At 35.8% G+C, this 12,703-nt stretch overlaps 1 protein-coding gene across 1 annotated transcript in view; it reads right to left on the bottom strand.

Annotated features, from left to right (window-relative positions):
* LOC140152083 (ATP-binding cassette sub-family C member 9-like) overlaps positions 1-12,703 on the bottom strand; it is a 37,709-nt gene that overhangs the window by 9,607 nt on the left and 15,399 nt on the right. Inside the window, exons 6-20 of the mRNA XM_072174382.1 lie at positions 12,385-12,553; positions 11,848-11,879; positions 11,466-11,600; positions 9,101-9,271; positions 7,730-7,960; positions 6,342-6,506; positions 6,029-6,107; positions 5,792-5,894; positions 5,482-5,580; positions 4,727-4,892; positions 4,394-4,531; positions 3,802-4,048; positions 3,228-3,433; positions 2,863-3,026; positions 1,549-1,616 (exon numbers count right to left, since the gene is read on the bottom strand). Coding sequence (XP_072030483.1) covers positions 1,549-1,616; positions 2,863-3,026; positions 3,228-3,433; positions 3,802-4,048; positions 4,394-4,531; positions 4,727-4,892; positions 5,482-5,580; positions 5,792-5,894; positions 6,029-6,107; positions 6,342-6,506; positions 7,730-7,960; positions 9,101-9,271; positions 11,466-11,600; positions 11,848-11,879; positions 12,385-12,553 — 2,173 coding nt within the window. The remainder of the gene's footprint in view (positions 1-1,548; positions 1,617-2,862; positions 3,027-3,227; positions 3,434-3,801; positions 4,049-4,393; positions 4,532-4,726; positions 4,893-5,481; positions 5,581-5,791; positions 5,895-6,028; positions 6,108-6,341; positions 6,507-7,729; positions 7,961-9,100; positions 9,272-11,465; positions 11,601-11,847; positions 11,880-12,384; positions 12,554-12,703) is intronic.

Below are 12,703 nucleotides of genomic sequence, written 5' to 3' on the forward strand. Positions count from 1 at the left end.
TTTTCCAGAATATTCTAGAATGTTCATCATGTTCATTGTATTGGATAATAGTATGGAAAATTCCGGTGGCTATAAGAAAGTGAATGTGACAGAATGAACTATTTATATATTTACAAGTTTGGTATATAAAAGAGAAAAAGCAAGATATATTCGTGGCAGATTTTCATAAATATGAAGTACTGAAGCTGCGATGTATTTATGTAAAGCGCAGCAATGTGTTCATAAAGTTGAATACTTGGAATCTGTCAATTTAGAGTTATCGTGGAGGTATATATATTCAGCCTCTGAACGAAGGAGAAGCGAGGAGATATTGTGAAGTCATCTCTAAAAGAGGGATTTATTTTGATTTTTGTCGTCATGCTGATAACTGAGTCAACAAGCTTCTAAAGTCTGTCAAGTGGACGGAATGCAGATCCATTCTTGAAGAGCAACGAGTGAAATCATCTTCCTTCGGCTGCGGAGCAGGCGACTACAAGGTTCCTCCAGCTACATCAGTCTTGAGCCATTGCTGATAGTTGACATCGACTCGGCATGCTGTCCACATCCCCCCCCCCAAAAAAAAAGAAAAAGCGCAGTGATTTATAGTGCGCTACGCACAGGCACAACGCCTAGACGTTGATCCACAAGCCTCAGCACACTTTACAGGTTGTCGCTGACCACTACGGCCCCACATCATTCCACAAACCATTAAACAACAAATCAGGGACTTTGCTGCTTCAAGAGCGCACACCCTATACATTCCACAAATATCCATCGCAACCAGGATCAGCTTCCCGAGTTTCGTACGGGTTACAACGAGACAAATTAGCAGTGAGTTCCTTGTCCAGGGGAATTTCAAGCTAACTCAATTTTTCCACGTGAGCGTACTAGGCACCGCCAGGGTTCGAACCCTCAAAAGACACTGGGTGTATTCTCAGAACAAGGTTCGTTACCGTCCGGGTTTTCTCTTGCCATGAGTTGAGACATACAATGCATACTCTTTTACTGGCTCATCGTCAGGCAAGCGGAGTATATTCCCTACAGCTTTCAGTTGGCGAGTCCTGGCTTCCTGACTTTCTCAACAAGTGATGCTGTCTCTGTCAGATTGTAGTATATGGTACTCTGTTGACTTTCTTGTTGTTCAGCATAATACGGTAGCAGAATGTGTCAAACGAGTTTCCATATCATTAGAGATAACCCTCGACTCACAGCCGTATAGTAAAGTAAAACTGTGACGCAGGTTGTGTGAAACAGTTTCACCTTGGTGGAAATTGAGATAGTAGGACTTTTCTACAGGTGCTCTATTAAATTTCCAGAAGGTTGTCCAAGCAAGAGCTTTCCGTCTCTTCGGGTCACTAGCACTGGACAGAGATTGTAATTTGTTTGCATTTATGTTTATCATGTGCAAGATCGTTGTTTAATCATACTCTACTTTGAATTATAGATTCTAATTTTGATAATTCAAACAAACAGTGTGTTTTGTTGTGCATTCTGAAGTGAATTCGGGTAAAAGGTGTTTTTGGCCTTGAGTCTTTCTCGCAACATTATTCATGGTATTGCAACCTACCGTATCTATTATTTGTACGTCACTAGAGAATCGGTTCATTATTCTTCCTATTGGTGTAGTGTCGAAAAACCTGTTTATGAAATGTTATAAAAACAAAACTTGACTTCGTACATGTAGAAAAAAAGTTTCTTTAACCAACTCGGCCTACGAAGGAGGCGGGTTGAACCAATAAGGTTTTTCATCCGGCGTACACCTAAATGACTTTAAAAGTAATCACAACTAGAGCAACTGTGCCCTTTGCAAGGGCACGAGGTAAGTTAGGCTGCTGATGACTGTGACGATCTGATCAAGCAGCAATACTGTGCTGGATAGTATTAATTTTAATAAGACTTCATTAATTGCCGTTTTAATGTACCTTGATCGTGGAAAGCTGGCATTTTGAAAACTTGACCTTTGACCTCTGTATGACCCCTTAATGACCTTAAATGAATTTTAAAATATTTAAAACATGTTAAGAATGTCATAAGGATCATTGCATTTAAATTTCAGCGCAATTGAAGCATTTTGAAAACTTGACCTTTGACCTTTATGACCCCTTAATGACCTTGCATGAATTTTAAAATCTTTTTGAAATGTTTATAATGTCATAAGGATCATTGCATTTAAATTTCAGCTCAATTGGAGCATTTTGAAAAACTTGACCTTTGATCCCTTTATGACCCCTTAATGACCTTAAATGAATATTAAAATATTTTAAACAAGTTTAGAATGTCATAAGGATCAATGCATATAAATTTCAGCTCAATTGGAGCATTTTCAGTTATAATGACCTTTTGTGACCCCTGTGACCCATTGGATGACCTCTGGCATTAAACAACCCATAACTTTTGTAGCCAGCTACCCAATACTGCTTGTGACTGAGTTTGGTCGAAATCCGATCAACGATGTGGAAGTAGTAGCGAATTGTGAGAAGAAAGAAAGAAAGAAAGAAGAAAGAAGAAAGAAATGGCAAGAAAGAAATAAGTTAGGCTGCCCGCCTAACTTAATTATATATACCCATTGCTTGTGCTCATTTTAGTGTCAAGTGTTGATAATGGTTAAGGTTGACCTTCACAGTTTACCATTTGGAGGGAGGGGAGCTAAAACCTTCCAAAGTAAAATCCATGATCTTCATTTTGCTTTTATGAAGGCACTCTTCTTAATAGGCATGTTCTCTCATATTTAGCGGATAATTCGGCGAATTAAAGCCGAAAATCAATTTTGCCTATAGCAGAATGCACGAGTTACAATGTACCGGCACACCACTATTGGGTAATTAAGTCCCTGCACGTTTTTAAGGAGAACAGCTTTAAGCCGTCCCACCACATTCTTCCTACCTCATCGGTGATCTGCTTACGCTTCGTATCATTTGTAAGTATACAGCTTTGGCCGCATTCCACGTTGAGACCAGGAGACTCGCACCAGATATGGCCGCCATTACAAACCCAGCACAGGCTAGTGCTACGTATGGACCTACAAACTCATTACTGATATCTGCCAACTTAAAAAAGAAAAATTGAATAACGTGTTAATATAATTAGAAAGAAATAAAGAAAGGAAGGAAGGAAACACTAAATTTGACTTGGACGACACGCTTCTAAAAGACCAGATTGATCGATAAGTAATAAACCCTTAAACCAGGCACAGACATTCCAAAGTGATTGTCCACTTTTAACTATAACAAGTTGACATCCAAACTAACCGTTCTGTTAGGTATTAGTCCCGCTTCAGACCAATGTGATAACACAAAATTGTTGGATACTTTAAGTGCTTCCAACATCATACGTGAGAACGGTAGCAAACACGCCCACAATAGTCCCATGTTGCGAAAGTAATACCAATATGTACTGGCAGCAACGGAACCGCGGGCTAGATCTTCCTTTTGAATAAGCTTCCCTTTAACTGACTCTATAAAATAAATACATAGATAAAGCAGACAATGTAAGAACATTTTATTGAAAGTACTTTTAGGAACAAATTTACTTATGATGATTATTTTTTTGGAAATTTATCAATTGAAAGCGTCGCGAAAACTGTATTTCTTAGGCTATTGCACCGCCCATCCGGCAAAATTGTTTAGATTTATGAATAAAGTCGCAATGAGTAAAGCAATATTTAGTCTTGGTTAACAACTGTCAAGTATCTTCATATGTAAGATGTGTCATCCACAAGGATACTAAAACACATGTTCAATGCACTGTACATTAAGATGATTACAAGGTCCTTGTACAAAACAAAAATAGGTCGAGTCGATCTTATTTACCCCGGTTATTTACCTTCGACAGAAAATGTAGATCTACTCATACTTATATCCTCCTGACTTTTCAAAAGTTGAACCCTCTTTCTTAGAGTTTCTCTTTCCTCGAGCGTCGATTCTTCAAAAGCTGAAAATCCATCCGATAATTCAGAATCAGTGGCAGAGATTATATCTTGTTGCCATCTTTGGTAAAGATCTGGATCTGCGCGTGCGATGTCGTCAAAGGTTCCTTGGATGCTAATTTGGCCCTCTTTCATGACCACTATCTGGAATTAAACACAAATTGTTCCAATGGTATGGGTTTATAGTCCTACAAACTTTTCGTCGGGACAGCTGTTTTTATGTTTCCTTGTTTGATGGTATTTTATTTGGTAGTTTTTCTTTGTGAATTTGAATTGTTTTGTTTTGTTTTCAGCGTAGATTGTCCAATAGGCTTATATTCAAATGTTTATTTTCATTTATCTATAGCATACCAGATTTCGCACCCTCTCTGGAATTACCTTATCTAACGTACCATTCAAGCGAGAAGTCAATTATAGTAAATGCCAGATTGTATTGTTCACCGACTGTTGTTTTCATTTTCATTTTTTATAACTAAATTTTGATTTTACTTTATCTGCTTGCTGAAGATACTGCAGCTGATGAGTCACAAGAACCACAGTCCGATTTGCCTTCCGTAGCCTTCCCATGATGCCTTCACGAAACAAGTGACCTCCTACATTTACGTCTAATGCTGACAATGGATCGTCCTAAAATGAATATATATATATAATTCAAACGCGTTATAGCCATGAAATTTTTCTACCTGCAAGAGAATGATAAATGAGTGCAGTACAGAATTGGTTTGGATACTGACACTTTTTTTCTATCATCCACTATTGATAAATGATGATTCACTGCATGTTGTAGTTGCCAAAATATAGTGAATGCAGTCCTTTACTTACCAGTAACACAATAGGTTTGTTGGAGTATATTGTTCTTGCAACACTGACGCGTTGTTTTTGGCCGCCACTCAAGTTGATTCCCTTTTCACCAATTTCTGTCATATCACCACCCGGTAAAATGTCGATGTCTGGTTTCAGGGCGCAAGAGTCTATTACTTTGCGATATCTGTTTAGGGGTTAAAATAGGCATATCACAATAATACCTATGTAATATCGATAGCAGTATACACTACTGGAGCACAGATATTGGAAATATATTTGAAATATCTGTGACTGGAGAATCTTCTTCATGGGATCTCTCCCCAAAATGTATTGGCAAGAATGTCCACATAATGGGTGGGGCGGGAGTCTGGAACAGCAATTTTGTAAAGCGACGACCCTCACTAATCAAGAATAATTCGTGAGATTAACATAGAAACCTAAATATCAAGTTATAACATAGAAACCTAAATATTAAATTATGGCTATCTCTTTAGCGAATAAATAGTATAAATTAAGAGGATTTTTCAATAGTACAAACCATGTATTAAATTATGCAATTTCTATTAAACATATTAAAAAAATGTTTAATCTATTACCTTTAAAAAGTTCGAACAATACGAGGATTCATCTTAACAAACGTATAATTTATGTTTCATTCAACATTATCTTTCTAAATACATTAACTGATTGAAGACAAATTAGCTAAATATTTTGTGATATCCCTTCGCCCTGCAATGTTTTAAAGAACAACATAAACAACAGAACAAACACACCTCCCTTGATTGAAGGTCTGTCCGAACAATATATTATCTTGTAACGTTGCATTCATTAGCCACGCTTTCTGAGCTCCGTAAGCAACACCCGTCGATGTAGATGACAAATTAGTTTTATTTCTAAAAAAAATCAAAATACTTTGTATTAAAAATATGTTAACGATATCCATGCAGTGATGATATAATAATATTATTATGCCTTCTAAATTAGACAAACTTGTAATTAATTGTCTATGTTAAACCGATCGATTTGTTATCGATTATATTTATATTAAATATGAAATACGAGTCTGTAACCTACCCCTTTGCACCAAGTGCCACAGAACCTGTAAGAGTTGTCATTTCGCCCAGAATGGCAGAGAGTAAAGATGATTTGCCACTACCAACACCTCCCACAACCATCGTTAGCTCCCCTACAAAGAGAAATGGTATGGACAAGATACAAACTAGTAAATCTGTTTATATACTTAACGTTTGTTAGAATGTATTGCTTTTAATGCAAAGTTTATTGAACCACTCCCCACTAACATATTAAAAGCCTACCTACCCTGTGATATCGCCAAATTTATATTTTTGAGAACTTTGATAGAACTGCTACTACCCCATGCAAAATCTCCATTCTCAATCTAAAAATAAAAATGAAAATGATTATGCAAGAAGAAAATATTATTCAAATAGACCTGCTGAATACGTGTGTTTCTAAAACAAATTCTTTTGAGGACATCAACGGAAAATTTGAAGGAGCCGAGTTAAAATACAATCAAGATGATGAAATGTATAAAAATAAAACATAGACATGGTGATACATAGAAGATATGGAAAATATTAAAAACGAGACACATTCCCGAGCATTACGTTACCTTGAGCGCATAATCAAATTTCGATCTTTCAGCTATTTGTGTGGCTTCCTGATCTGTTTGCGACAAAACACTCTCATATTCGGTAGTATCTGCGTGAACATGGCGAAGAAGCGGAGTTTTCTCGTCGTAAACTTTTGTCTTCTCTGATCGACCTGAATTATCTTTCTATATATTATGAAGCAAAACAAAATACCTATCTAATATTTGTAATATTCATGGGCTAGCATTAGCCCAAGGTTACGATTTCCACTGGCCTTCTCCGTAACAAAGCCTATGGCGAGGAATGAACCAATAGGGCCATGATGTGTCGAGCTAGGCTAGCTTGTAATCCGCCTTGGCACGTTCCTCTGCAATATGGATACGACTGTAAGCTTGGAACATTCGGAACCAGGAAATATGAAGCTATTGGACATGTATATCCCTTCTTGTTTATTTCCAAAACATCCATACTGCAGTTACTGTCCGTTTTCCTATACACAATACACAGTGCTCTCACCATTGACGCGTGACCCCTACAAATGATGTATGTTGGGAGAATGGACACTTGCCTAGTTAACATCACTGTGTGAAAAATAACCAGCCAATATTTTATTTATTCTCCAAAACTTCTAGCAAATATATTTCTCTAACATGACCAAAAATTACAGCTAGGTTAGATGTTCAGAAATGGTCGTACTTTTGTAAAATATGAGTGAGGGCAAGGCATAGCTAGCCAACTCCCCGTGTTATTTGAATGGAGATTTGACCGAAAATATTGGTATCGGACCGCTCACTTCTGAAGGATGCCACAAAAAACCGGTAAAAGCTACATTTAAATTATTCTAAATAGGTTCTAGAAAATAAAGTTTTGTAACATGTCCTAAATTTTTAGCTAATTTAGGTGTTTGGAGAGGGTCGTACTTTTGTGTTTTAGGAAGGACATGTAAACGACAGATAACACCAAAAATATGAAGAAATTATTTCTAAACCGTGTTAAGTCAAAAATCATTATGTTGCTCATTTTCAAGAATGCTGGTTTACAAAAAAGCACGACATTGTCTGATTTCGTGAACAAAGCCACACATAACATTGTTTCCTTTCGTTTCCTTTGTAATCGGTTACCCAACTGAAGCTATGAATACCAGCTTTATTGCGATATCGCACATGAAAACAGTCACTTGTGCACAACCAGAGAAGATCCGATTTAATCAGTTGAGCTGTTTCAATGAGTGTTATCTTGGTTTAATAGCTTTTAATGGGGTTAAGTCCTGCAAAGGTCGAGATGAATTCTACTGTAGACATGACTGCATCATGCTACGCCTTTACCAATTAATTTTGTCCAACTTTTCGTTATACCTCAGAAATAAATCTGAAAATAGTAAAAACATTGTATTAACATGTTGACATACCCGTTCTTCCTTTAAACGCTCTTTCAAAACAATCTCTTCCAACGTTTCCATTTCTGTTGTCATGAAGAATCTCTGTAATCTTCTGGTACTTATGAACGCGTTTACTGCGAGTGAAGAGACAATGGGCGTGTAGTACATCGGTTCCAGGAGTAAGTTCATCAAAGCTAGCGCAGTGAATGTATTAGTTGGTTCCAATGGTTTCCCGGTTATATAGGGATAGGATATGAACACCTGTAATGCAATCACGTGAAACGTCTTTAGGGAGGCTTATATCTGTAACTTTCTTGGCAATAAATTATGGCTGTATCCATGGGACTTGATAGAACTTTTGAGTAATTGACCAACATTTGATGATAGAGATCCGTAGTTATACATTGGCATTAAAAATCACAGAAAGGGATGGTATATGCAAATTCAATAGCAAGTCTCAGTGAGATAAAAGCTCTTTCCATTGTACAAATTATAGGGAGAGAAAGTCAATATATTTAGGAAAATGTTAGGCAAATGATTATTAGTTAACTATAATGAAAATTTAAAGCGAAGTATTTGAATACTTGCCGCCAAGTTCATGAGCACTGGAGAACAATGAACAACAAACACTACAGTAAACAAAGGAAATAAAACAGAAATATATGCATCGTAAAAGAAGAGCGAGTATACTTGTCAAAAATTCGAATTCAAAATACCCATTTATAAATCGCACTTAGTAAAATTAATATCTTCAAGGATGTTCTCGGAGGAAAGGACCTCGTAGGTTATAAAATCAAAGTTGGCATTATAAGCTTTGACAATAACTTGTGATTGATATTATGCACAAATTATCTATATTTATGGGCAATATGATTTATTGTCAAAAACGCATTACAAAGCTAAAATCGTGACTTTTTTGCATATTTCAATGAAAAATTATCCATTCTTTCAAATTTGACGTGACAATGAATTATTTATTGGACTGTTGGACCATAAGACATTACCTTTGAAAGAAACTGGAGCATTAAATCTGTTTGTACTGTCAGGAAAAGACCACGTTAGCCAACTGCGACTTAGGGGTATTAGGACTGGCAGTGTCTTCTGTCAGTGTTTTTTCTTTTATTACTGATATCCTTGTTGTTATTTAATAATTTTGAATTCTTGTGATGCATTGTTGATTTGTTGGCAATAAATTACATAGCTTTAATGGCTGATGAATAACCTTTACGGGATATTAATACAAACTACGTTAAAACCTATAATGATAACTATCATGACTATAGAGGATTACTTCTTTGTTGAACCTATGATATCCTTTATGCTTGATTTGAGCTAAAATTATTAGATCAACTTGGTTTACTTGTCTTTAGATTTTACCTATTATTGCCATTAATGCCATACATACTTACCACCGAAACTATAACACCCATTATAGCGAAATAAAGAGGACATCTCTAGTTTCCGTATGGCTTCAATGGCCTTACAAAACATCTCCTCCCAGCCGTACATCTTGAGCAGTTTTATTCCTAGCAGCATTTCATTGGAACGTTTGAGACGGTCGTCTGAAAATTTCTACAATATAATGAAAGAAAATTTCTTTATCTCTTTGCTCCAATTCTTGAGTATTGTTCTTCTTAGGGGGCAGTCACTATTTACGCCAGAGGGGTGATGGAGGATTGAAGGGGGGAACACGAAAAAAATTCTATTATGATTGGGGGGAACACGAATTATATTTATTCCATTTTGGGGGAACATGAATTTTCCCCCCAGTATATTAAAAAAAAAAAAAAAACACTGTAAAACAGGAAAAGCAGAGTGACAGAGCGGTAGTACATGTTGATATTAAAGCATGTGCATATTCACTACTTTATTTAATCTTTTGACAGCCTTGGTGGCATGACATGTTTTCTTGGATTACATGTAACATAAAATACAATGTACAAACAAGGCTGATTCACTACTGATTTTTACAGTGAAAGTCAAAATTGTTCCCAGGTTTGTGAAAGTGCAGGCTACAGGGCCTCGTTCTTTTAATGTGTAAAATGTGCAAATACTTACAATGTACGTGCATGTTAGGTGCTACGCAATTATCACCATGGCCCCGCAGCCAGCACTTTCACCACAAGCTTCGAAACAAATTTGAAAGTATTTTCATTTTTGCTTTTGCTACAAATACAGATGTTGTTATTACTATTCTACACCTACAAAACAGTACAGTACACTCTTTCAAAACCATTAAAGTACAAAATACAAAATGTATGTGCAAATCTGAAAGCAGATGGAGAAAAAAGTCTTACAGCCTGACTAACCCAGGAAAATATTAATCATATACAAAAGTATCAATGTACTAACCCACAATTCTAAACTCTTTTCTTGAATGAAAAATGTGTATTATTGATATGATCCAAAAGTAAATTGAATTTTTAACCAGTATATGAAGACAAATATAATTATTACTATTCAAATTTTAATCTTGACAAAAGGACAGATCCCACTACTTTTCTTGGCTTGTAAATTACTTTTTGCTGGGGCATGGGGTACGTCAAACCTAAATTTTGTGAAAAATACAAAATGCTGTCAAGTTTTACCTTTCAAAGTTATGTACTCAAATCATACATTTTTGGAAAGGGCAAGAGTGTTAGACTCAATTTCCGTCATCAAATTTCACACAAACCAATGATTTTTCCAATTAGGCCAAATTTAAAAAATGTTTGTCTCATATCCCACAAATCCAAGTTTTCTTTTTAATTTTCTTAATTTTATTTTACAAACATCCCGAAAATACTGAAAATTTACCCAAACGTTTTGCCTTTTGACATCAATTGAAAAAACATTTGAAAAAAATCTTAAAAAAACAACAACAATAAAGTTTTTGAAAAATAGGTGGGCTTTGAGACAAACAATTAATTTAAGTTGGCCTTAATAGGCCAAAAAGAAGCAAAATTTAAATTGTTTTATCAACAAATCTAAATTTTGACAGTTTTCATCAATATCTTGAAAACTAACCATTTTTGTGGTGGAAAAAAGTCCCTGATCCTAGACAATTGCTTTATAATAAAGATGATTATGACCATTTTTTAAATAGCAATTTTTACCCAAGTAGGCCTATGATGTTATAGGATGTCACAAAAATTGTTAACTATTTTTTATAACCTTTCTCAATTGCTACTTGAGTCTGTATCTGAGGCTGAGCTTTCTGAATCTGAACTTTCTGAATCTGAGCATGATTCATGTTCATTTTGTTTACTTGTCGAAGCAAAGTAGTTTGTCAATGTGTTGACTTTTTTTCCCCTTTGTTTTTTGTGAGTCTTTTTTCTTCTCTAAGTCTACAATCCATTCATCGACTTGCACAAGTGCATTTCATTATTTTAAAAGAGAGACAATAAAAGTACGAAGTAAAAATACATGAAGACCGTAGTATTGTTTTTGTTAGGGAGGGGAACCTGAATTTTTTACCTGATCGATGGGGGAACCTGAATTTTTTCTGAAGCCAACAGGGGGAACATTAAAAAATTTGAGGGAAAAGTTGGAAAATCCTCCATCCCCCCCCCTGGCGTAAATAGTGACCGCCCCCTTACTACATGGCATCAATATTGACAAGGATTTTTCTGAAGATCTGTGTACTTTCATAATGACATGTTTACCGGATGAATTTTGACATTTGACGTGCGACATCCATGTATGAAGATCTTGGTATGAATCCAGTATAGATCATAGAGCTGTATATAATAATCTCTATGATATCTACCATCCGATAATTACTTACCATTAGCGTTTCTTGTTGTATAGTTTGGAGACGAGACGTTAGCAACACAAACGGTACAGCAATAAGAAGGGCTGCAAGTGCTAAAAATGCAACTGATCCAACTTGGAGGTATAGAAGACACGATACTGTGATAAGCTGGTACAAGAGAAAGCATGAAAACAAGAATGAAATTGAAAATGAAAGGAGGAACGAATGAATGAGGGAAATATTAAAAATAGGAAAAAGACTAATATGATACCGAGAGAAGGGAAGAGATGATAGATGAAATGAGACATCAATAATTAAGTATTTATAACTAACAAATAGAGTCGCCCAAAACATGCAAAATGTTATCAGAAAATCTCGGGTTAATAACGCGGTGCAATATAAATCTGCTACTTACTTTGATAGAAATTGCAGACCTACGGCTTTCATCTAAACATTTGCAGTTTGAAATAAATGAAAATGCAGTGTTTTTAATCATTTATTTCAAACCCCAAATATTTATTAGAATAAAAATGTGTTGCAGATTTAGCCAGGTAGTGCCCACACCCGGCCACAGTTTCAATCTTTAAAAAAATTGAAAACCATTGTTGGGTGTGGACACTACCTGGCTTGTTCCGCATTAACATTTTTTAAGGACGTGCACAGTCTTGTAGGTGTATGTGCCCAGATTAACCATGTTGATAGTTCCCACAGTCTCAGAAAAGCGTGTACAGATTGCAAAGTTGTGATGTCATTGATGTTTCATCATCAGAAATTAGAGTTCATTGGCCGTTTTAAGGATTTCTTGATCTTTATTGTTTCTCTCAATGCTCTTTAGTTTCTTGCACCAATTCCTGTATATAGCTGTTTTGTATAATGTTGGAAGGATTAAATGCTCTGGTATAATTGTACAATAATTACCACTGATTATAATAGATTATGTACAACATGTTGCATATTATTTTTACCCTCAGTGGTATGGCCCATAGATAGTGCATTCTTTGACAAAAGAAGAACATATTGAAAGCATCTGTAGACATGTGATTGGTGATCTGCCCAACTGTCATACTCCCTCCGGAAATAGTATAACTGGACAGACGTAATGCCTTATCGTACACCATTGTCTGTAACAGGAAAGAGGAAAGAGACTGCATCACACATCGCAAATTACATCTTCAGTTCATTCATTTATGAGATAAGCAACAGGACTGATCAAATAGTAGTATGTGATATGTTGATATTTGAGTAGCAGAACATGCAAAAATACACGGGAT

Source organism: Amphiura filiformis, chromosome 5, assembly GCF_039555335.1.
Source record: "Amphiura filiformis chromosome 5, Afil_fr2py, whole genome shotgun sequence".
In the NCBI taxonomy this organism is placed as follows: Eukaryota; Metazoa; Echinodermata; class Ophiuroidea; order Amphilepidida; family Amphiuridae; genus Amphiura; species Amphiura filiformis.